At 45.6% G+C, this 22846-nt stretch overlaps 1 protein-coding gene across 1 annotated transcript; it reads left to right on the top strand.

Moving 5' to 3' along the window:
• Positions 1-1387: 1387 nt before the first annotated feature.
• Positions 1388-20473, top strand: LOC116353486 (sushi domain-containing protein 5). Its single transcript, XM_031789272.1, has 5 exons — positions 1388-1420; positions 1560-1789; positions 13181-13290; positions 14711-14899; positions 18231-20473. The coding sequence occupies exons 1-5, from the start codon at positions 1388-1390 to the stop codon at positions 20453-20455; spliced, it is 2787 nt and encodes a 928-aa protein (XP_031645132.1). The 3' UTR covers positions 20456-20473.
• Positions 20474-22846: the final 2373 nt, after the last annotated feature.

Below are 22846 nucleotides of genomic sequence, written 5' to 3'. Positions count from 1 at the left end.
AATGACCAGCATGGTCGAATAATTATAAGGCAGAACAGTTGAAACTGGAGCAGCAGCACGGCCAGGTGGACTGGGGACAGCAAGGAGTCATCATGTCAGGTAGTCCTGGGGCATGGTCCTAGGGCTCAGGTCCTCCGAGAGAGAGAAAGAAAAAGAGAAAGAGAGAATTAGAGAGAGCACACTTAGATTCACACAGGACACCGAATAGGACAGGAGAAGTACTCCAGATATAACAAACTGACCCTAGCCCCCCGACACATAAACTACTGCAGCATAAATACTGGAGGCTGAGACAGGAGGGGCCAGGAGAAGATGTTAAGAAGTCTATACCATGGTATCTGCTGTGTTCCTAGTCTATACCATGGTATCTGCTGTGTTCCTAGTCTATACCATGGTATCTGCTGTGTTCCTAGTCTATACCATGGTATCTGCTGTGTTCCTAGTCTATACCATGGTATCTGCTGTGTCCCTAGTCTATACCATGGTATCTGCTGTGTTCCTAGTCTATACCATGGTATCTGCTGTGTCCCTAGTCTATACCATGGTATCTGCTGTGTTCCTAGTCTATACCATGGTATCTGCTGTGTTCCTAGTCTATACCATGGTATCTGCTGTGTTCCTGTTGTAAAGGTGTTAAACTACTGATTTACAGTCTAAATCAAATCAAATGTATTAATAAAGCCCTTCGTACATCAGCTGATATCTCAAAGTGCTGAACAGCCTAAAACCCCAAACAGCAAGCAATGCAGGTGTAGAAGCATGGTGGCTAGGAAAAACTCCCTAGAAAGGCCAAAACCTAGGAAGAAACCTAGAGAGGAACCAGGCTATGTGGGGTGGCCAATCCTCTTCTGGCTGTGCCGGGTGGAGATTATAACAGAACATGGTCAAGATGTTCAAATGTTCATAAATGACCAGCATGGTCGAATAATAATAAGGCAGAACAGTTGAAACTGGAGCAGCAGCACGGTCAGATGGACTGGGGACAACAAGGAGTCACCATGTCAGGTAGTCCTGGGGCATGGTCCTAGGGCTCAGGTCCTCCGAGAGAGAGAAAGAAAGAGAGAAGGAGAGAATTAGAGAGAGCACACTTAGATTCACACAGGACACCGAATAGGACAGGAGAAGTACTCCAGATATAACAAACTGACCCCAGCCCCCCGACACATAAACTACTGCAGCATAAATACTGGAGGCTGAGACAGGAGGGGCCAGGAGAAGATGTTAAGAAGTCTATACCATGGTATCTGCTGTGTTCATAGTCTATACCATGGTATCTGCTGTGTTCCTAGTCTATACCATGGTATCTGCTGTGTTCCTAGTCTATACCATGGTATCTGCTGTGTTCCTAGTCTATACCATGGTATCTGCTGTGTCCCTAGTCTATACCATGGTATCTGCTGTGTCCCTAGTCTATACCATGGTATCTGTTGTGTTCCTAGTCTATACCATGGTATCTGCTGTGTTCCTAGTCTATACCATGGTATCTGCTGTGTCCCTAGTCTATACCATGGTATCTGCTGTGTTCCTAGTCTATACCATGGTATCTGCTGTGTTCCTAGTCTATACCATGGTATCTGTTGTGTTCCAGCTGTAAAGGTGTTCTCTCCCCAGGTCGTGTGTTTCTATTGGACCAGAGAAACACGTCTGACTCTGGGGGATTGGCCGAGGCAGAACATGCGTGTGCTGTCCATGATGCCCGGCTTGCGTCGGCCGAGGAGCTGCGTCACGCCGTGGTGGAGTGTTCCTTCTCTGCCTGCACACGAGGATGGCTGGACGGGGGCTTCGTGGGGTAAGACACACACACACAGACACACACACAGAAGCACACACACACACACACACACTGACATGTTTTAGGTGTGGCAAGTATCAGTGCTGTGGGAACATGTGTGAAGCAAGACTGACGTTTAGAGGAGACAAATAGAAGGGAGGGAGGGAGGGAGGGAGGGAGGGAGGGAGGGAGGGAGGGAGGGAGGGAGGGAGGGAGGGAGGGAGGGAGGGAGGGAGGGAGGGAGGGAGGGAGGGAGGGAGGGAGGGAGGGAGGGACATCCGATGAAGAAAGAGAAAGATTTTTATTTTTATTTTTTTTCACCTTTATTTAACCAGGTAGTCAAGTTGACAACAAGTTCTCATTTACAACTGCGACCTGGCCAAGAATAAAGCAAAGCAGTTCGACACATACAACACCACAGAGTTACACATGGAATAAACAAACATACAATCAATAATACAGTAGAAAGTCTATATACAGCATGTGCAAATGAGGTAAGATGAGAGATGTAAGGCAATAAATAGGCCATGGTGGTGAAGTAATTACAATATAGCAATTAGACACCGGAGGGATTGATTTGCAGAAGATGAATGTGCAAGTAGAGATACTTGGGTGCAATGTAGCAAGACAAATAAATGAATACAGTATGGGGATGAGGTAGTTGGATCGGCTATTTGCAGATGGGCTATGTACAGGTGCAGTGATCTGTGAGCTGCTCTGACAGCTGGTGCTTAAAGCTAGTGAGGAGATATGATCTCCAGCTTCAGTGATTTTTGCAGTTCGTTCCAGTCATTGGCAGCAGAGAACTGAAAGGAAAGGCGGCCAAAGGAAGAATTGGCTTTGGGGGTGACCAGTGAGCTATACCTGCTGGAGCGCGTGCTACGGGTGGGTGCTGCTATGGTGACCAGTGAGCTGAGATAAGGCGGGGCTTTACCTAGCAGAGACTTGTAGATGACCTGGAGCCAGTGGGTTTGGCAATGAGTATGAAGCGAGGGCCAGCCACGAGAGCGTACAGGTCGCAGTGGTAGATGGTATATGGGGCTTTGGTGACAAAACGGATGGCCCTGTTGGAGGCTATTTTGTAAATGACATCGTCGAAGTCGAGGATCGGTAGGATGGTCAGTTTTACGAGGGTATGTTTGGCCTCATGAGTGAAGGATGCTTTTTGCGATTCTAGATTTAACTTTGGATTGGAGATGCTTAATGTGAGTCTCGAAGGAGAGTTTACAGTCTAACCAGACACCTGGGTATTTGTAGTTGTCCACATATTCTAAGTCAGAACCGTCCAGAGTAGTGATGCTGGACGGGCGGGCAGGTGCGGGCAACAATCGGTTGAAGAGCATGCATTTAGTTTTACTTGCATTTAAGAGCAGTTGGAGGACACAGAAGTAGAGTTGTATGGCATTGAAGCTTGTCTGGAGGTTAGTTAACACAGTGTCCAAAGAAGTGCCAGAAGTATACAGAATAGTGTCATCTGCATAGAGGTGGATCAAAGAATCACCAGCAGCGAGAGCGACATCATTGATGTATACAGAGAAGAGAGTCGGCCCGAGAATTGAACCTTGTGGCAAACCCATAGAGACTGCCAGAGGTCCGGACAACAGGCCCTCCGATTTGACACACTGAACTCTGTCTGAGAAGTAATTGGTGAACCAGGCAAGGCAATCATTTGAGAAACCAAGGCTGTTGAGTCTGCCGATAAGAATGTGGTGATTGACAGAGTCGAAAGCCTTGGCCAGGTCGATGAATACGGCTGCACATCTTATCGATGGCGGTTATGATATCGTTTAGGACCTTGAGCGTGGCTGAGGTGCACCTATGACCAGCTCTGAAACCAGATTGCATAGCGGAGAAGGTACGGTGGGATTCGAAATGGTCGGTAATCTGTTTGTTAACTTTGCTTTCGAAGAGCAGGCTAGTAATAGGGGTTGCAACCATTTCTGCAGATCATTTTTAGAAAGAGAGGGTCCAGATTGTCCAGCCCGACTGATTTGTAGGGGTCCTGATTTTGCAACTCTTTCAGTCATGTAGGTAGGGAGGGAGGGAGGGAGAGATTGAGAGAGAGATACAGAGAGAGGGAGAGAGAGGGAGAGACAGAGAGACGAGAGAGAGAGAGACGAGAGAGAGACAGAGAGAGAGAGAGAGAGGAGACAGAGAGAGAGAGAGACAGAGAGAGAGAGAGAGAGAGAGAGAGAGAGGAGAAAGAGAGAGAGAGAGAGAGGAGACAGAGAGAGAGACAGAGAGAGGAGACAGAGACAGAGAGAGACAGAGACAGAGAGAGAGACAGAGAGAGAGAGAGAGAGAGAGAGAGAGAGACAGACAGACAGACAGACAGACAGAGAGAGAGAGAGAGAAAGGCTCGTCTGTTCTTCTATACAGGAGGAGGGAATTCTGAGCCAGGGTGTCATGCTGACAGCCAACTCCATTTACACCTCTGTCGCCACAGCAACATGACACACAGCTCCGACAGAGAGAGAGATAATTAGCTGTAGGGAGACAGGGTGGTAGAGAAAAACAGACATGGAAAGAGAAAAGACAGAAGAGACATATGGAGAGATGAGCAGGGGACACATTAGATATGGAATGATGGACAGGGGAGACGTTAGCAATGCCAGTGTCTGTGGTCAGTAGTAGAGCTGGGGGCCTGTGGTCAGTAGTAGAGCTGGGGGCCTGTGGTCAGTAGTAGAGCTGGGGGCCTGTGGTCAGTAGTAGAGCTGGGGGCCTGTGGTCAGTAGTAGAGCTGGGGGTCTGTGGTCAATAATAGAGCTGGGGGCCTGTGGTCAGTAGTAGAGCTGGGGGTCTGTGGTCAGTACTAGAGCTGGTAGAGCTGGGGGCCTGTGGTCAGTAGTAGAGCTGGGGGCCTGTGGTCAATAATAGAGCTGGGGGCCTGTGGTCAGTAATAGAGCTGGGGGCCTGTGGTCAGTAGTAGAGCTGGGGGCCTGTGGTCAGTAATAGAGCTGGGGCCTGTGGTCGGTAATAGAGCTGGTAGAGCTGGGGGCCTGTGGTCAGTAGTAGAGCTGGGAGCCTGTGGTCAGTAATAGAGCTGGGGGCCTGTGGTCAGTAATAGAGCTGGGGGCCTGTGGTCAGTACACTCTGTAGAGCATTAAATATAAAATGCCTCACTTTCTCTCTCTATCTCGCTCTCTTATTAATTTAGTTGAAGTTCAATTATGGGCTTTATTGTCATGGAAACATGTGTTTACGTCGCCAAAGCAAGTGAAATAGATAATAAACCAAAGTGAAACAAACAATAAAATATTAGAAGTAAACACAACACTCACAAAAGTTCCAAAAGATTAAAGACATGTCAAATGTCATATTGGCTATATTTTGTGTTGTAACGATGTGTAAATAGTTAAAGTACAAAAGGGAAAATAAATCAACATAAATATGGGTTGTATTTACAATGGTGTTTGTTCTTCACTGGTTGCCATTTTCTTGTGGCAACAGGTCACAAATCCTGCTGCTGTGATGTCACACTGTGGTATTTCACCCAACAGATATGTAATCTGAGGGAAATAGGTGTCTCTAATGAGGTTAGGAAGTGCAACTCAGTTTCCACCTCATTTTGTAGGCAGTGAGCACATAGCCTGTCTTCTCTTGAGAGCCATGTCTGCCTACGGCGGCCTTTCTCAATAGCAAGGCTATGAAGCTTTCCTTCAGTTTGGGTCAGTCACAGTGGTCAGGTATTCTGCCTCTGTGTACTCTCTGTGTAGGGCAAAATAGCATTCTAGTTTGCTCTGTTCTTTTGTTAGTTTTTCAAATGTGTGAAATAATTATCTTTTTGTTTTCTCATGATTTGGTTGGGTCTAATTGTGCTGCTGTCCTGGGGCTCTGTAGTGTGTGTTTGTGTTTGTGAACAGAGCCCCAGGACCAGCTTGCTTAGGGGGCTCTTCTCCAGGTTCATCTCTCTGTAGGTGATGGCTTTGTTATGGAAGGTTTGGGAATCACTTCCTTTTAGGTGGTTGTAGAATTTAACGTCTCTTTTCTGGATTTTGATAATTAGTGGGTATCGGCCTAATTCTGCTCTGCATGCATTATTTGGTGTTCTACGTTGTACACAGAGGATATTTTTGCAGAATTCTGAATGCGGAGTCTCAATTTGGTGTTTGTCCCATTTAGTGAATTCTTGGTTGGTGAGCGGACCCCAGACCTCACAACCATAAAGGGAAATGGGTTCTATGACTGATTCAAGTATTTTTCGCCAGATCCTAACTGGTATGTCAAATGTTATGTTCCTTTTGATGGCATAGAAGGCCCTTCTTGCCTCGTCTCTCAGATCGTTCACAGCTTTGTGGAAGTTATTGTTATTGTTTTTGGTATCTTTATGTCGTTACTGTATTAGACTAAGAAGAGGTGATTTGATGGTGTTGGATTTAGTGGAGGGCGCTGCTGTTTTCCTTGCAACTTGCAGTAACTCTCTGTGGTTCTAAATCAATAGGTGTTTAGTGGTCCAAAAATGTGGGAAACATTAACTTGCTTGACCCTGCTGTAGGTCATGTAACTAACTGTCTGTTACATACAATATGCTTAGTGGACTTCACTGGACAGAGGCTGCTGTCTTGTTTTGTGATAAAACTAAGGTCTGGTTGAATTTGATTCTGCCACTGTGTCTTCTTATTGTCTCTGCCTTCAGGCCTCTATATCACAGTGTCAAGGCATATGAACTAACACGTTATAGAGAAAACAATTTTTTTCCCCCCATACACCGCTACTGTGTCCAACCCATAATTGTACACCACATTCTTCTCTCTTCTGATAAGGGTTACTATGGAAACGGGTCAAACTAAAAAATAACATTTTAAATGTTGACTGCCTTAAATCAAATGGACGTTAGCTTTTAGACCCACTGTTTACCCCTATATATATATATGCCATATATGTGGGGTGGCAGGGTAGCCTAGTGGTTAGAGTGTAGGGGCGGCAGGTAGCCTAGTGGTTAGAGTGTAGAGGTGGCCAGAAGGCTGCAAGTTCAAACCCCTGAGCTGACAAGGTACAAATCTGTCGTTCTGCCCCTGAACAGGCAGTTAACCCACTGTTCCTCGGCCGTCATTGAAAATAAGAATTTGTTCTTAACTGACTTCCTGGTTAAATAAAGACTTTTTTATTTTTTTAAGCATATGCTTTTATCCAACGGGAATTACAGTTATACATTTTACATACAGGTGGTTCCAGGAATTGAACCCACTACCCTGGGGTTACAAGGGCCATGCTCTACCAACAGAGCTACAAAGGAGCACCCCGTTCACTATGTTTAGACCGGAAGGTATTTAACAACAGGGTCACAAAACAGGTCACTTTCAGACACACGGTGTCATGACTCATCGTCAGCAAGAAGGTGTTAGAGGTAGACATCACCGTCCTCCACCTCATTCCTTTCACCCACCCACCCACACACACACTCATACACACACTCATACACACACTCATACACACACTCACACACATACACACACACACACACACACACACACACACACACACACACACACACACACACACACACACACCCACCCACCCACACACACACTCATACACACACTCATACACACACTCACACACATACACACACTCACACACATACACACCCACCCACACACATACTCACACATACACACACACACACACACACACACATACACACCCACACACACACACTCACACATACCCACCCACACACACACTCATACACACACTCACACACATACACACACTCACACACATACACACCCACCCACCCACACACACACACTCATACACACACACATACACACCCACCCACACACATACTCACACATACACACCCACCCACACACACTCACACACATACACACCCACCCACACACATACTCACACATACACACCCACCCACACACACACACACATACACACCCACACACACACACACACACACACATACACACCCACCAACACACACACTCACACACACACATACACACCCACCCACACACACACTCACATACACACCCACCCACACACCGACCCACACACTCACACATACACACCCACCCACCCACACACAAATCAAATCAAATCAAATTTATTTATATAGCCCTTCGTACATCAGCTGATATCTCAAAGTGCTGTACAGAAACCCAGCCTAAAACCCGAAACAGCAAGCAATGCAGGTGTAGAAGCACGGTGGCTAGGAAAAACTCCCTAGAAAGGCCAAAACCTAGGAAGAAACCTAGAGAGGAACCAGGCTATGTGGGGTGGCCAATCCTCTTCTGGCTGTGCCGGGTGGAGATTATAACAGAACATGGCCAAGACGTTCAAATGTTCATAAATTACCAGCATGGTCGTATAATAATAAGGCAGAACAGTTGAAACTGGAGCAGCAGCACGGTCAGATGGACTGGGGACAGCAAGGAGTCATCATGTCAGGTAGTCCTGGGGCATGGTCCTAGGGCTCAGGTCCTCCGAGAGAGAGAAAAAAAGAGAGAATTAGAGAGAGCATATGTGGGGTGGCCAGTCCTCTTCTGGCTGTGCCGGGTGGAGATTATAACAGAACATGGCCAAGACGTTCAAATGTTCATAAATGATCAGCATGTTCGAATAATAAGAAGGCAGAACAGTTGAAACTGGAGCAGCAGCACGGCCAGGTGGACTGGGGACAGCAAGGAGTCATCATGTCAGGTAATCCTGGGGCATGGTCCTAGGGCTCAGGTCCTCCGAGAGAGAGAAGGAGAGAATTAGAGAACGCACACTTAGATTCACACAGGACACCGAATAGGACAGGAGAAGTACTCCAGATATAACAAACTGACCCTAGCCCCCCGACACATAAACTACTGCAGCATAAATACTGGAGGCTGAGACACACACACATACACACCCACCCACACACACACACTCACACATACACACCCACCCACACACACACACTCACACATACACACCCACCCACCCACACACTCACCCAAACACACACACACTCTTCAATAAGCCCCTAACTAACATTGCCTCTTCCTTTTATACCACTGATGTGCCAACTTTTGTCTGTAGTGTCCGAACCGTTTGGCCTACAAACTACATGACCCCGCTATGGAAAGAGGAGATTCTCACGAACACGTTGTTGTTCTCCATTTTGCTCTGTCCGTTCTGAATGTAACCGGGGTACCGGTAGGAAAAAAATGAATGGAAGTATGAAGGTAGTTTTGTATCAACAACAAAAAAAGGTGATTAATCTAAAAATATTTCCTATGTCACACCCTGACCATAGTTTGCTTTGTATGTTTCTATGTTTTGTTTGGTCAGGGTGTGATCTGAGTGGGCATTCTATGTTGGATGTCTAATTTGTCTGTTTCTGTGTTTGGGCCTGATATGGTTCTCAATCAGAGGCAGGTGTTAGTCGTTGTCTCTGATTGGGAGCCATATTTAGGTAGCCGGTTTTGTCATTGTGGGTGATTGTCTATGTTAGTTGCTTGTGTCAGCACAGTTCTCATTATAGCTTCACGGTCGTTATTCATTTTAATGTTTTGTATAGTTTGTATTCAGTGTTCAGTGCTTTCTTTAATAAAAAAATCATCATGAACACATACCACGCTGCATGTTGGTCAGCTCCTTACAACGATCGTGACATCCTAGATGTAGGCGTGTATTCATGGATGCCAAAGGAAGCCACCCCCCCCCTCAAAAAAATGGACTAAGAAAAAAACATGTAAAATAATTTATCTTTCATTTTTCTCTGTTTCATAATTTTCCTTCAATTCGCAAGGAGGCTGAATGTATCTCACCCTGAGAAAGCATCCGAGTGAGAGAAACAGTCTCTGTCTCTGTATGTGTAGCTCATCTATCCGATGCAGTCTGGTCAAACATTTACGCCCAATGTTTCATACGCACAACTTGAATTTTTCGAGTGACTATACTCCCCCATAAATTAACATGTTTTCTTAGAAAATGTACTCTGGCGTCTCTGGACATTTGAATGAGCATTTTGCACGCGTTGAATTTCAGAAACGCACCTTTTTTTGATAAGGGGATTGAATCAGAGGAGCAGAACTGCCATGTTTGACCATTTCTGGTTTGGTAAGAAGGACCACCTCATGGTGGTAAAAAGTGTTGATTACGATCTCATCTAGAAGAGAGGCGTTATTTTATGTTTCCCCTTTCCCTTACAAGATGTTTATTAAAGACACTGTTAGGTATATGTAACATCGGGCGCTATTCATTTGTAAAACAATGTTTGCTCAATAGGCCTATTTGGAAGTTGATAAAAAAAATATTTTGGTAGCCTACAGCAGACAGATCAGGCCCCCCAGTGTCCGGTCTGGAGCGTGAAGTCACAATCTCTCCTTGTTGCATAGCAACCTAGCGGTGCCACTGCACTCTATACTCCTCTGTAAACTGGTCATCTCTGTATACCAGTCGCAAGACCCACTGGTTGATGCTTATTTATAAAACCCTCTTAGGCCTCATTCCCCCCTATCTGAGATATCTACAGCAGCCCTCATCCTCCACATACAGCACCCGTTCTGCCAGTCACCTTCTGTTAAAAGTCCCCCAAAGCTCACACATCCCTGGGTCGCTCCTCTTTCAGTTCGCTGCAGCTATCGACTGGAACGAGCTGCAACAAACACTCAAACTGGACAGTTTCATCTCCATCTCTTCATTCAAAGACTCAATCATGGACATTCTTACTGACAGTTGTGGCTGCGTTGTGTGGTGTATTGTTGTCTCTACCTTCTTGTCCTTTGTGCTGCTGTCTGTACCCAATAATGTTTGTACCATGTTTTGTGCTGCTACCATGTTGTGTTGCTACCATGTTGTTGTCATGCTGGGTTGCTACCATGCTGTGTTGTCATGTGTTGCTACTTTGTTATATTGTTGTCTTTAGGTCTCTCTTTATGTAGTGTTGTGTTGTCTCTCTTTATGTAGTGTAGTGTTGTCTCTCTTTATGTAGTGTTGTGGTGTCTCTCTTTATGTAGTGTTGTGGTGTCTCTCTTTATGTAGTGTTGTGTTGTCTCTCTTTATGTAGTGTTGTGTTGTCTCTCTTTATGTAGTGTTGTGTTGTCTCTCTTTATGTAGTGTTGTGTTGTCTCTCTTTATGTAGTGTTGTGTTGTCTCTCTTTATGTAGTGTTGTGTTGTCTCTCTTTATGTAGTGTTGTGTTGTCTCTCTTTATGTAGTGTTGTGTTGTCTCTCTTGTTGTGATGTGTTGTCTCTCTTGTTGTGATGTGTTGTCTCTCTTGTTGTGTTGTGTTGTCTCTCTTTATGTAGTGTTGTGTTGTCTCTCTTTATGTAGTGTTGTGGTGTCTCTCTTTATGTAGTGTTGTGTTGTCTCTCTTTATGTAGTGTTGTGGTGTCTCTCTTTATGTAGTGTTGTGTTGTCTCTCTTTATGTAGTGTTGTGTTGTCTCTCTTTATGTAGTGTTGTGTTGTCTCTCTTTATGTAGTGTTGTGTTGTCTCTCTTTATGTAGTGTTGTGTTGTCTCTCTTTATGTAGTGTTGTGTTGTCTCTCTTTATGTAGTGTTGTGTTGTCTCTCTTGTTGTGATGCGTGTTTTGTCCTATATATATATATTATTATTATTTTGTTTTTTATATCCCAGGCCCCCGTCCCCACAGGAGGCCTTTGGTGAGTCGTCATTGTAAATAAGAATTTGTACTTAACTGACTTGCCTCGTTAAATAAAGGTTAAAAAAATATTTTAACCGTATGGAGATAATTAATTAAATAGTGATCCATTCTGACTACTACGGTTGCCATCATACAGACTAATCATGGCAGACAGGCTATTTTATTTATTTATTTTTATTTAACTGTGAGGAGGCTCGGGCCAGGTTGGGTTGACTCTCTCAGGCAGGGTGAAAACGACTACATCGACCATAATCCTCTGGTAGTTTTCACCATGATCCTTAGCCATTTTTTTGGTACCATTCAGCAATATGGAGCTTCAGATTCAAATACTTCCGGCTTAATGCTCCATCGGTAGTTTTCCATAGCACTACGTGGTTTACCTCAGAGCACTGTCTGCTGGTTTCAATGTCAGCGAGACAGATTAAAGTCTTCTCTTTTCAGCAGGAGCCATTTGCTTTCCAACATGTGATTTCCCGCAATTGTATTTGAAGTATTGTGAAAGGCCTGTTTTGTCTCCTGTTCACTGACAGATTTGCCCTTCATTCCTGACTGTAGGCTATGCCTTTTTATTGGGCTGCACACAATCCACAGCTAGGCAACCTTTTTTATTTTTAAGAAGCGATTGATCCTTATAGGCCTACTCACGGTGGAGTAAATTATTTAATTTTCTTTCTGAAAAGACCACATTAATTCTATAACTTTGACAAAAGTTATTTCAATTTATCAGAGGTACTTCAGCACCTCCAGCATCCTTCCTGATTTGAAATGATTTGATTCTATGAGGAAATAAATGAAGTTCTGCTGAGCAGCCAACCAGACCGAATATTGATGATGATGTAAACCAAGTGTTAATCAAATGTTATGTTGCTGTGGCAACACTGTTGATATTTAAACTAGGTCGCTAGCTACACACACTCGACCAGTGACCGCATTTCCGCGAACAATCTCTTACTGTACCTCTATCAGGGCTTCTGATATATGATATTTATCCTGTCTAGATGTAGTCACACCTCTATCAGGGCTGCTGATACATGATATTTATCCTGTCTAGATGTGGTCACACCTCTATCAGGGCTGCTGATACAGCAGGATATATATATCCTGTCTAGATGTAGTCACACCTCTATCAGGGCTGCTGATATATGATATATATCCTGTCTAGATGTAGTCACACCTCTATCAGGGCTGCTGATATATGATATATATCCTGTCTAGATGTAGTCACACCTCTATCAGGGCTGCTGATATATGATATATATCCTGTCTAGATGTGGTCACACCTCTATCAGGGCTGCTGATACATGATATTTATCCTGTCTAGATGTAGTCACACCTCTATCAGGGCTGCTGATACATGATATTTATCCTGTCTATATGTAGTCACACCTCTATCAGGGCTGCTGATACATGATATATATCCTGTCTAGATGTAGTCACACCTCTATCAGGGCTGCTGATATATGATATATCCTGTCTAGATGTAGTCACACCTCTATCAGGGCTGCTGATACAGCAGGATATATATATCCTGTCTAGATGTAGTCACACCTCTATCAGGGCTGCTGATACATGATATATATCCTGTCTATATGTAGTCACACCTCTATCAGGGCTGCTGATATATGATATTTATCCTGTCTAGATGTAGTCACACCTCTATCAGGGCTGCTGATACAGCAGGATATATATATCCTGTCTATATGTAGTCACACCTCTATCAGGGCTGCTGATACAGCAGGATGTAGAGGATGTTTGGCTGATGATGTATGTTTCTGGATCATGATGTCATCACGCAGCAATGTGTTTCTCCAGGACTACAGTGTGCAGTAATCAGGGCAGTGCTCTGAAGGCAGTGGATGTGAAGATAGAGAACGCTACACAGGACAACACACACCTGGATGTGTTCTGTGTCAAAGACAAAGGTCAGGACACACACACACACACACACACACACACACACACACACACACACACACACACACACACACACACACACACACACTCACATTCCGCAATTCTCTGCCTTAAGATGTTTACTGACGACGACTGAAAGAGGTCATGTTCCCACACCTCTCCACTCCCTCCATCTTCTCTCTCAATGTCATTTCGATTTAAGGGGCTTTATTGGCATGGGAAACAGATGTTAACACATGGCCAAAGCAAGTGAAATCAATAATAAACAAAAGTGAAATAAACAAAACATGTTTTACAGTAAACATTACATCACAAAAGTTCCAAAATAATAAAGACAGTTCAAATGTCATATTATGTCTATATACAGTGTTGTATATTCAGTGTTGTATTTACAGTGTTGTATATTCAGTGTTGTATTTACAGTGTTGTATTTACAGTATTGTATTTACAGTATTGTATTTACAGTGTTGTATATTCAGTGTTGTATTTACAGTGTTGTATTTACAGTGTTGTATTTACAGTGTTGTATTTACAGTATTGTATTTACAGTATTGTATTTACAGTGTTGTATATTCAGTGTTGTTTATACAGTGTTGTATTTACAGTGTTGTATTTACAGTGTTGTATTTACAGTATTGTATTTACAGTGTTGTATATTCAGTGTTGTTTATACAGTGTTGTATTTACAGTGTTCTCCACTTAAGTGCTGCTTAAGTGATCGACCCACCTTGAACCTGGTTCATTTGTGTGCTACCAGATTGTGTTAGCCCACTGAGCTAAATCCTCAGGTTAGCCATCACCCAAATGTGGTGTACCTCCATTACACATACACCTACCTCTCCAGTACAGAAGGGGATGGGGTTAGAGGTTGTTTTTGGACCGGCCCGCTGTTGGACTACTCCCAAGACTGATGTTTGGATTTGAACTGAGGAACAGGAAAGTTACTGTGGGACCTGTAAAACCACAAGGAGAGGAGAGGAAATAGGCAAGAACATTTGAAATATGTACCCTCTTCTTTAGAGATCAGACGTGTTGTACATGCCACATATCTTTGAGGACCCTCCAGACTCCAGATATGAGCAAACCAATCAGACTTTAGTTATGAGCCAACCAATCTGAGTCTCCAATTATGAGCCAACCAATCAGACTCTAGTTATGAGCCAAACGATCAGACTCCAGTTGTGAGCCAAACAATCAGACTCCAGTTGTGAACCAACCAATCAGACTCCAGTTGTGAACCAACCAATCAGACTCCAGTTGTGAGCCAACCAATCTGTGACAACCAGCCCCTATCTCTCCTACTGAGGGAAAGGACAGATAGAGAAACAGGACCCAACACTGTATGTTATAACTTACAATAACAGTGTGTATAACTGTGGCATAACATCATTGTGATATAACCTAACCTGGTAATGTTATACCTGTCAGGTGGACCATGTGGCGATCCCCCTGCGTTCCCCAACACGCGTCTCCAGGGCCACACAGGGTTTGAGATGGGGGACGAGCTGCTGTACTCTTGTCTTCCTGGTCATGTGATGCCCAGCGGCCACTCAGCATTCAGCCTGCTGTGTGACAGCTGTGGAGAGTGGTATGGACTGGTACAGCTTTGTAGCAAATGTAAGTGTATAATATGTACTAATTAGGGGGTGCTTATATAATCCTGTTTCTGTGTGTGTGTGTGTGTGTGTGTATCTGACCTCTCACCTTAGAGCCGTGACCTCTGGGCTCCACAGGAAGCTGTGATGAGGTTGCACGCTTCACTTCCTGGTTATTAGTCATGCCTTCAGTTCCATGCATTTCATGTGAAGGTCAAGTGCAATACTTTTTGTTCAGGCCAGTGCACTACATAGGGAATAGGGCTCTGGTCTAAAGTAGTGCACTACATAGGGAATAGGGCTCTGGTCTATAGTAGTGCATTACATAGGGAATAGGGCTCTGGTATAAAGTAGTGCATTACATAGGGAATAGGGCTCTGGTCTAAAGTAGTGCACTACATAGGGAATAGGCCTCTGGTATAAAGTAGTGCACTACATAGGGAATAGGGCTCTGGTATAAAGTAGTGCACTACATAGGGAATAGGGCTCTGTTCTAAAGTAGTGCACTACATAGGGAATAGGGCTCTGGTATAAAGTAGTGCACTACATAGGGAATAGGGCTCTGGTCTAAAGTAGTGCACTACATAGGGAATAGGGCTCTGGTCTAAAGTAGTGCACTACATAGGGAATAGGGCTCTGGTCTAAAGTAGTGCACTACATAGGGAATAGGGCTCTGGTCTAAAGTAGTGCACTACATAGGGAATAGGGCTCTGGTCTAAAGTAGTGCACTACATAGGGAATAGGGCTCTGGTATAAAGTAGTGCACTACATAGGGAATAGGGCTCTGGTCTAAAGTAGTGCACTACATAAGGAATAGGGCTCTGGTCTAAAGTAGTGCACTACATAGGGAATAGGGCTCTGGTCTAAAGTAGTGCACTACATAGGGAATAGGGCTCTGGTATAAAGTAGTGCACTACATAGGGAATAGGGCTCTGGTATAAAGTAGTGCACTACATAGGGAATAGGGCTCTGGTATAAAGTAGTGCACTACATAGGGAATAGGGCTCTGGTCTATAGTATTGCACTACATAGGGAATAGGGCTCTGGTATAAAGTAGTGCACTACATAGGGAATAGGGCTCTGGTCTAAAGTAGTGCACTACATAGGGAATAGGGCTCTGGTCTATAGTATTGCACTACATAGGGAATAGGGCTCTGGTATAAAGTAGTGCACTACATAGGGAATAGGGCTCTGGTCTAAAGTAGTGCACTACATAGGGAATAGGGCTCTGGTATAAAGTAATGCACTACATAGGGAATAGGACTCTGGTCTAAAGTAGTGCACTACATAGGGAATAGGGCTCTGGTATAAAGTAGTGCACTACATAGGGAATAGGGCTCTGGTATAAAGTAGTGCACTACATAGGGAATAGGGCTCTGGTCTATAGTATTGCACTACATAGGGAATAGGGCTCTGGTATAAAGTAGTGCACTACATAGGGAATAGGGCTCTGGTCTAAAGTAGTGCACTACATAGGGAATAGGGCTCTGGTCTAAAGTAGTGCACTACATAGGGAATAGGACTCTGGTCTAAAGTAGTGCACTACATAGGGAATAGGGCTCTGGTATAAAGTAGTGCACTACATAGGGAATAGGGCTCTGGTATAAAGTAGTGCACTACATAGGGAATAGGGCTCTGGTATAAAGTAGTGCACTACATAGGGAATAGGGCTCTGGTCTATAGTATTGCACTACATAGGGAATAGGGCTCTGGTATAAAGTAGTGCACTACATAGGGAATAGGGCTCTGGTCTAAAGTAGTGCACTACATAGGGAATAGGGCTCTGGTCTATAGTATTGCACTACATAGGGAATAGGGCTCTGGTATAAAGTAGTGCACTACATAGGGAATAGGGCTCTGGTCTAAAGTAGTGTGCTATATAGGGAATAGGGCCCTGGTATAAAGTAGTGCATTACATAGGGAATAGGGCTCTGGTATAAAGTAGTGCACTATATAGGGAATAGGGCTCTGGTATAAAGTTGTGCACTACATAGGGAATAGGGATCTGGTCTATAGTATTGCACTACATAGGGAATAGGGCTCTGGTATAAAGTAGTGCACTACATAGGGAATAGTTGTCACGGCTGATGAAAGGAGAGGACCAAGGTGCAGTATGGCAAAGTGTTCATACTTGTATTTGAACTGAATAAATGAATGAAAACCGAAACAGTCCTGTCAGGTGCAGAAACACAAAACAGAAAATAACTACCCACAAAACCCCTGTGGGGAAAAGCTACCTAAGTATGGTTCCCAATCAGAGACAACGATAGTCAGCTGTCCCTGATTGAGAACCATACCCGGCCAAAAACAAAGAAATACAAAAACATAGAAAAAAGAACATAGAATGCCCACCCAACTCACACCCTGACCAAACCAAAATAGAGACATAAAAAGGTCAGGGCGTGACAATAGTGTAGCCGTTCAGACCTCTGCTAGGCCTAGGGTCTGGCTTCCGCATGTTACAGAACAGTGTCCCAGTTGTGAGTGAGAGATAAAAAAACACATCTCATCTAAATCTAATTGTATTTGTCGTGTACTCAGAGTACAGCAGGTATGAAGGTGCACTACATTGATTGGTTCTGACGTCTAAGCTTGAAAATATGAATTATTCTTATTTCTGTCACTGAGGGAGAGAGGGGAATGTAGCACGTTTACACTCTGTCGGAAAATGTTATTGTTAGACATCAGGTATCCTATGGAAAGGAGAAGGGCCACTGTCTGGTACAAGTCAACAGGACAGCCGTGAGTTGGGGGGGGGAGTGAGGAATTTGGGCCGAGGTCAGGTCAGATGAAGTGAGAGAGAACAGGCATCACTAATGTTCTGTATAGCAACAGAGATATATTGGCTATTCAGATGTGTAAGGAGGAGACTCAGCATAGGAGAAGAGTCCAATACCAGTGCTTGTGTGAATACACTACTGGTCAAAAGTTTTAGAACACCTACTCATTCAAGGGTTTTCTTTATTTTTACTATTTTATACATTGTAGAATAATAGTGAAGACATCAAAACTAGGAAATAACACGTGGAATCATGCAGTAACCATGAAAGTGTTAAACAAATCAAAATATATTTTATATTTGAGATTCTTCAAATAGCCACCCTTTGTCTTGATGACAGCTTTGCACACTCTTGAAATTCTCTAAACCAGCTTCCTCACTTCCCTCTCTCTCTCTCTCTCTCTCTCTCTCTCTCTCTCTCTCTCTCTCTCTCTCTCTCTCGCCCCACTCCCCCTCTCTCTCTCTCTCTCTCTCTCTCTCTCGCCCCACTCCCCCTCTCTCTCTCCCTCTCTCTCGCCCCACTCCCCTTCTCTCTCTCTCTCTCTCGCCTCACTCCCCCTCTCTGTTTCTACAGACAAGACAGAGACACACATCGACTATGAAGATAAGTTCACTGATCACGATCACCACCTCTCCTACGACACCCCTGCAGAGGAGGAGAACACAGAGGAGGAACTGCTAGAGCAGGAGAACACAGAAGAGGAACTGCTAGAGGAGGAGAACACAGAGCAGGAGAACACAGAAGAGGAACTGCTAGAGGAGGAGAACACAGAGCAGGAGAACACAGAAGAGGAACTGCTAAAGCAGGAGAACACAGAGGAGGAACTGCTAGAGGAGGAGAACACAGAGCAGGAGAACACAGAAGAGGAACTGCTAAAGCAGGAGAACACAGAGCAGGAGAACACAGAGGAGGAACTGCTAGAGGAGGAGGTGGACACAGAAGAAGAGGAGCACAGCGATCAGGAGCAACAAGAGGCCAGCTTCAGTGTGGAGGGAGAAGAGGAGCAGGAGGAGGAGGCAGGAGGAGAGGAGGCGGCAGGAGGAGAGGAGCAGTCTTTGGGAGAGGAGGAACAGCAAGGGGAGGAGGTGGGGGGAGGAATGGAGGAAGAGGTGGAAGAGTCGACAGACCCTCCCGTTGAGAAGGAGGAGCAGGTGGAGGAGATGGGCGTGTCAGAGGTGACTGAGGCGCCAGTCTCCCTGATATCTCAGAAGCACCTGTTCTGGTTCCCCTCAGAGGCCATCCAGGAGGCGGGACATGTGGAACCCACCCACCCGCTAGTCACACAGGACACACACACTGAGGGGGACAACCGTGTCAGGGCCTCCGGCAGCGAATTAATGGAGAGCAAGAAAGACGACAGCCAACCGGAGGAGACGAAGGATTATGACAGCCATGAGGGTCACTTCCAACAACCAATTGACCCCGTTGACCATGATGACCATCACCACGACGACCATGATGACCACGAAGATGACGTTGACCGTGAACATGACGATCAACGTGAACGTAACCACTATGACCACGACGGTCAAACAGATCCTGGCCACGATGAAAGCGCTGAGGGTGAAGACCATGTCGTCGAACGCCTTGACCACAATGATCATGATGACCATGAGAACTATGGCAGTGAAGACGCCCACCGTGAGGCCCAAGGAGAACACGAGGAGGATGACCATGAGAATGCTGGTCGGTACGATGACGTGGGCGAACACGAGGAGGATCAAAACCACGGTGCACATGATGACCACGAAGACCACGAAGGTCATGACCGCGGTGATGTAACCGATCACCATGACGACCACGGCCATGTCCATGATCACCTTGATGAAGACCAGAGTGAACATGAAGATGATCGTAGTGACCCTAACAGTCACGACCATCACTACGACGACCATGATTATGATGAGTATGTGATCCCGCCCGCCGGCATGACAACAGGCGAGCCTCAGAACGTAACTCATGAGGAGACGGGAGCAAAACCCACAGACAGCTCAGACGAGACCTGGTTGGACGGCTACCCTGTTAGTCAGGAGGAGACCGACGCTGATAAAGTGGGCGGTGGATCCTCAGAGGAAGGGGTGGAGCTTGAGGAGGAAGAGAAGCGTGTTGTGGTTGTCGGGGTGACTGACCGGACCAATGAGGTGGAGTTGAGTCGTCCCACCCCGTTCACTGGAGTCCCCCAGGTCCCCCTGTCCCCCACACAGGGGGCGAACCCTGTAGAGCAGGATCAGGACCAGGGCTTGGTGGGAGGACTCACCCCTACAGCCTCACCCGACCTACCTCTCTCCCCCGAGGCCACGGCTTCAGATTCACATTCAGCCGACTACGCCACCCCCTCTCTGACATCATCGCTGGATGACGTTGCCTCCGGCAACACAGCCAGGCATTCTCCCACAGACTCCTGGGAAACCACGGATCACGTGCACCCTTTCCTGGAGCACGGCCCCGCCCCCACAGAGTGGACTGATGACGTCATCGACGAGGAGGAACGTTCGGCCCAGCACAACCTGACTCGACACAGCGGGGAGATGGAGGGTGAGGAGGGGGAGAGCGAAGGTGAGACGGGGGAGACAGGGTGTACTGGGGGTGAGGAGGACTGCCCTCCTCCCCCTCCTCCCTCCTCCGGCAGGGGTTCCACGGTTGCAGCCATTGTGGTTGCCGTGTGCGCGGTTGCCGTGGCAGCCACCATCGGGGCGTGGTGTTACCGGCGGAAACAGCAGAAGAGCTCGATGTACGAGATGAACGGGAAGGGTCAGAGCAGACATGGACAACAGATAGAGATGCAACAGAAAGTCTAAGATAAAGAGAGAGACAGTGGGGATACTGAGAGTAGAGGGGAGGGGGTAGGGAGGGTGATAAAGAGAGAGACAGTGGGGATACTGAGAGTAGAGGGGAGGGGGTAGGGAGGGTGATGAAGAGAGAGACAGTAGAGATACTGAGAGTAGAGGGGAGGGGGTAGGGGAGGGTGATGAAGAGAGAGACAGTGGGGATACTGAGAGGGGAGGGGATAGGGAGGGTGATGAAGAGAGTCAGTAGAGATACTGAGAGTAGAGGGGAGGGGTTAGGGAGGGTGATGAACAGAGAGACAGTGGGGATACTGAGAGTAGAGGGGAGGGGGTAGGGAGGGTGATGAAGGGAGGGACAGTAGAGATACTGAGAGTAGAGGGGAGGGGAGGGGTTAGGGAGGGTGATGAAGGGAGAGACAGTGGGGATACTGAGAGTAGAGGGGAGGGGGTAGGGAGGGTGATGAAGGGAGAGACAGTGGGGATATTGAGAGTAGAGGGGAGAGGGTAGAGGGGGGTGTGGGTGAGGGTATTTGGGGGGGGGGGGTTGAACAGACACACATTACACCTGCAGAGACAGAAGAATGAGTTGAGGGGTGAGGAAAGGTTGAGGGTGAGGAAGGGTTGAGGGTGTTGGAAGGGTTGAGGGTGAGGAAGGGTTGAGGGTGCGGAAGGGGTGAGGGTGGGGAAGGGTTGAGGGTGAGGAAGGGTTGTGGGTGAGGAAGGGGTGAGGGTGAGTTGAGGGTGGGTTGGGGGTGAGGAAGGGTTAGGGGTGAGGAAGGGTTGAGGGTGAGGAAGGGTGAGGGTGGGTTGGGGTGAGGAAGGGTTGAGGGTGAGGAAGGGTTGAGGGTGAGGGAGAGTTGAGGGTGGGTTGGGGTGAGGAAGGGTTAGGGGTGAGGAAGGGTTGAGGGTGAGGAAGGGAGAGGGTGGGTTGGGGTGAGGAAGGGTTGAGGGTGAGGAAGGGTTGGGGGTGAGGAAGGGTTGAGGGTGAGGGAGAGTTGAGGGTGAGGGTGGGTTGGGGGTGAGGAAGGGTTAGGGGTGAGGGTGGGGCGTAGGGCTATGCTTTGTTAACCCTAGCAGGACTTCTCCTCCAGAACTCTGGGTCATTGAGGTACAGAATTGTTACCGTTATTATTGTGTAATTACCATGTTCCTGTGTAATTACCATGTTACAGTGTAATTACCATGTTCCTGTGTAATTACCATGTTCCTGTGTAATTACCATGTTCCTGTGTAATTACCATGTTACAGTGTAATTACCATGTTACTGTGTAATTACCATGTTACTGTGTAGTTACCATGTTACAGTGTAATTACTACGTTAGTGTAATTACCATGTTCCTGGGTAATTACCATAGTAGTTACCATGTTACAGTGTAATTACCATGTTACAGTGTAATTACCGTGTTAGAGTGTAATTACTATATTAGTGTAATTACCATGTTACAGTGTAATTACCATGTTCCTGTGTAATTACCATGTTCCTGTGTAATTACCATGTTACAGTGTAATTACTGTGTTACAGTGTAATTACCATGTTACAGTGTAATTACCATATTCCTGTGTAATTACCATGTTCCTGTGTAATTACCATGTTCCTGGGTAATTACCATGTTCCTGTGTAATTACCATGTTACAGTGTAATTACCATGTTACTGTGTAATTACCATGTTCCTGTGTAATTACCATGTTACAGTGTAATTACTATGTTAGTGTAATTACCATGTTACAGTGTAATTACTATGTTAGTGTAAATACCATGTTACTGTATAATCACCATGTTCCTGTGTATTTACCATAATAATTACCATCTTACTGTGTAATTAGCATAATAATGACCATGTTCCTGGGTAATTACCATAATAACTACCATGCTGCAGTGTAATTACCATCTTACTGTGTAATTAGCATAATAATTACCATGTTCCCGTGTAATTACCATAATAATGACCATGTTACAGTGTAATTACCATCTTACTCTGTAATTAGCATAATAATTACCATGTTCCTGTGTAATTACCACAAGAATTACCATGTTACAGTGTAATTAGCACAATAATTACCATGTTACAGTGTAATTACCATCTTACTGTGTAATTAGCATAATAATTACCATGTTACTGCTTACTTTGTTGTTATGTCGACTTCTCTGCTCTTGTGTGAGCCAATATAACGGTGTTATGTTGTGTTACTAAGGTTCATTGTTGCTAAGTAGCTGTGTAAACCTTGTACGTGATAGTAAGGAATCCTTGTTTCCCACCATGAAATCAGCATTTGAAAATCCTGTCAAAGTTGCTGCTCTGATCTGAGTGACGCAGAGGCCTATTTATTAGGCACTTAAATGGAAGAAAATGGACTGAAACCTGGAGGGATTATCTGATGTTTCTGTTTATCCACCTGGAAATG

This window comes from Oncorhynchus kisutch, linkage group LG14 (assembly GCF_002021735.2).
Source record: "Oncorhynchus kisutch isolate 150728-3 linkage group LG14, Okis_V2, whole genome shotgun sequence".
Lineage (NCBI taxonomy): Eukaryota > Metazoa > Chordata > Actinopteri > Salmoniformes > Salmonidae > Oncorhynchus > Oncorhynchus kisutch.
Note: the sequence above shows the minus strand (reverse complement) of the source record. Positions and strands in the feature narration are given on the sequence as shown.

Coding starts and splice junctions, on each gene's coding strand:
- LOC116353486 (XM_031789272.1), top strand. CDS start 1,388: ATGGTATCTGCTGTGTCCCTAGTCTATACCATG. Junction 1,421..1,559: donor TGTCCCTAGTCTATACCATG/GTATCTGTTGTG, acceptor CTGTGTTCCTAG/TCTATACCATGGTATCTGTT. Junction 13,291..14,710: donor GTTCTGTGTCAAAGACAAAG/GTCAGGACACAC, acceptor TATACCTGTCAG/GTGGACCATGTGGCGATCCC.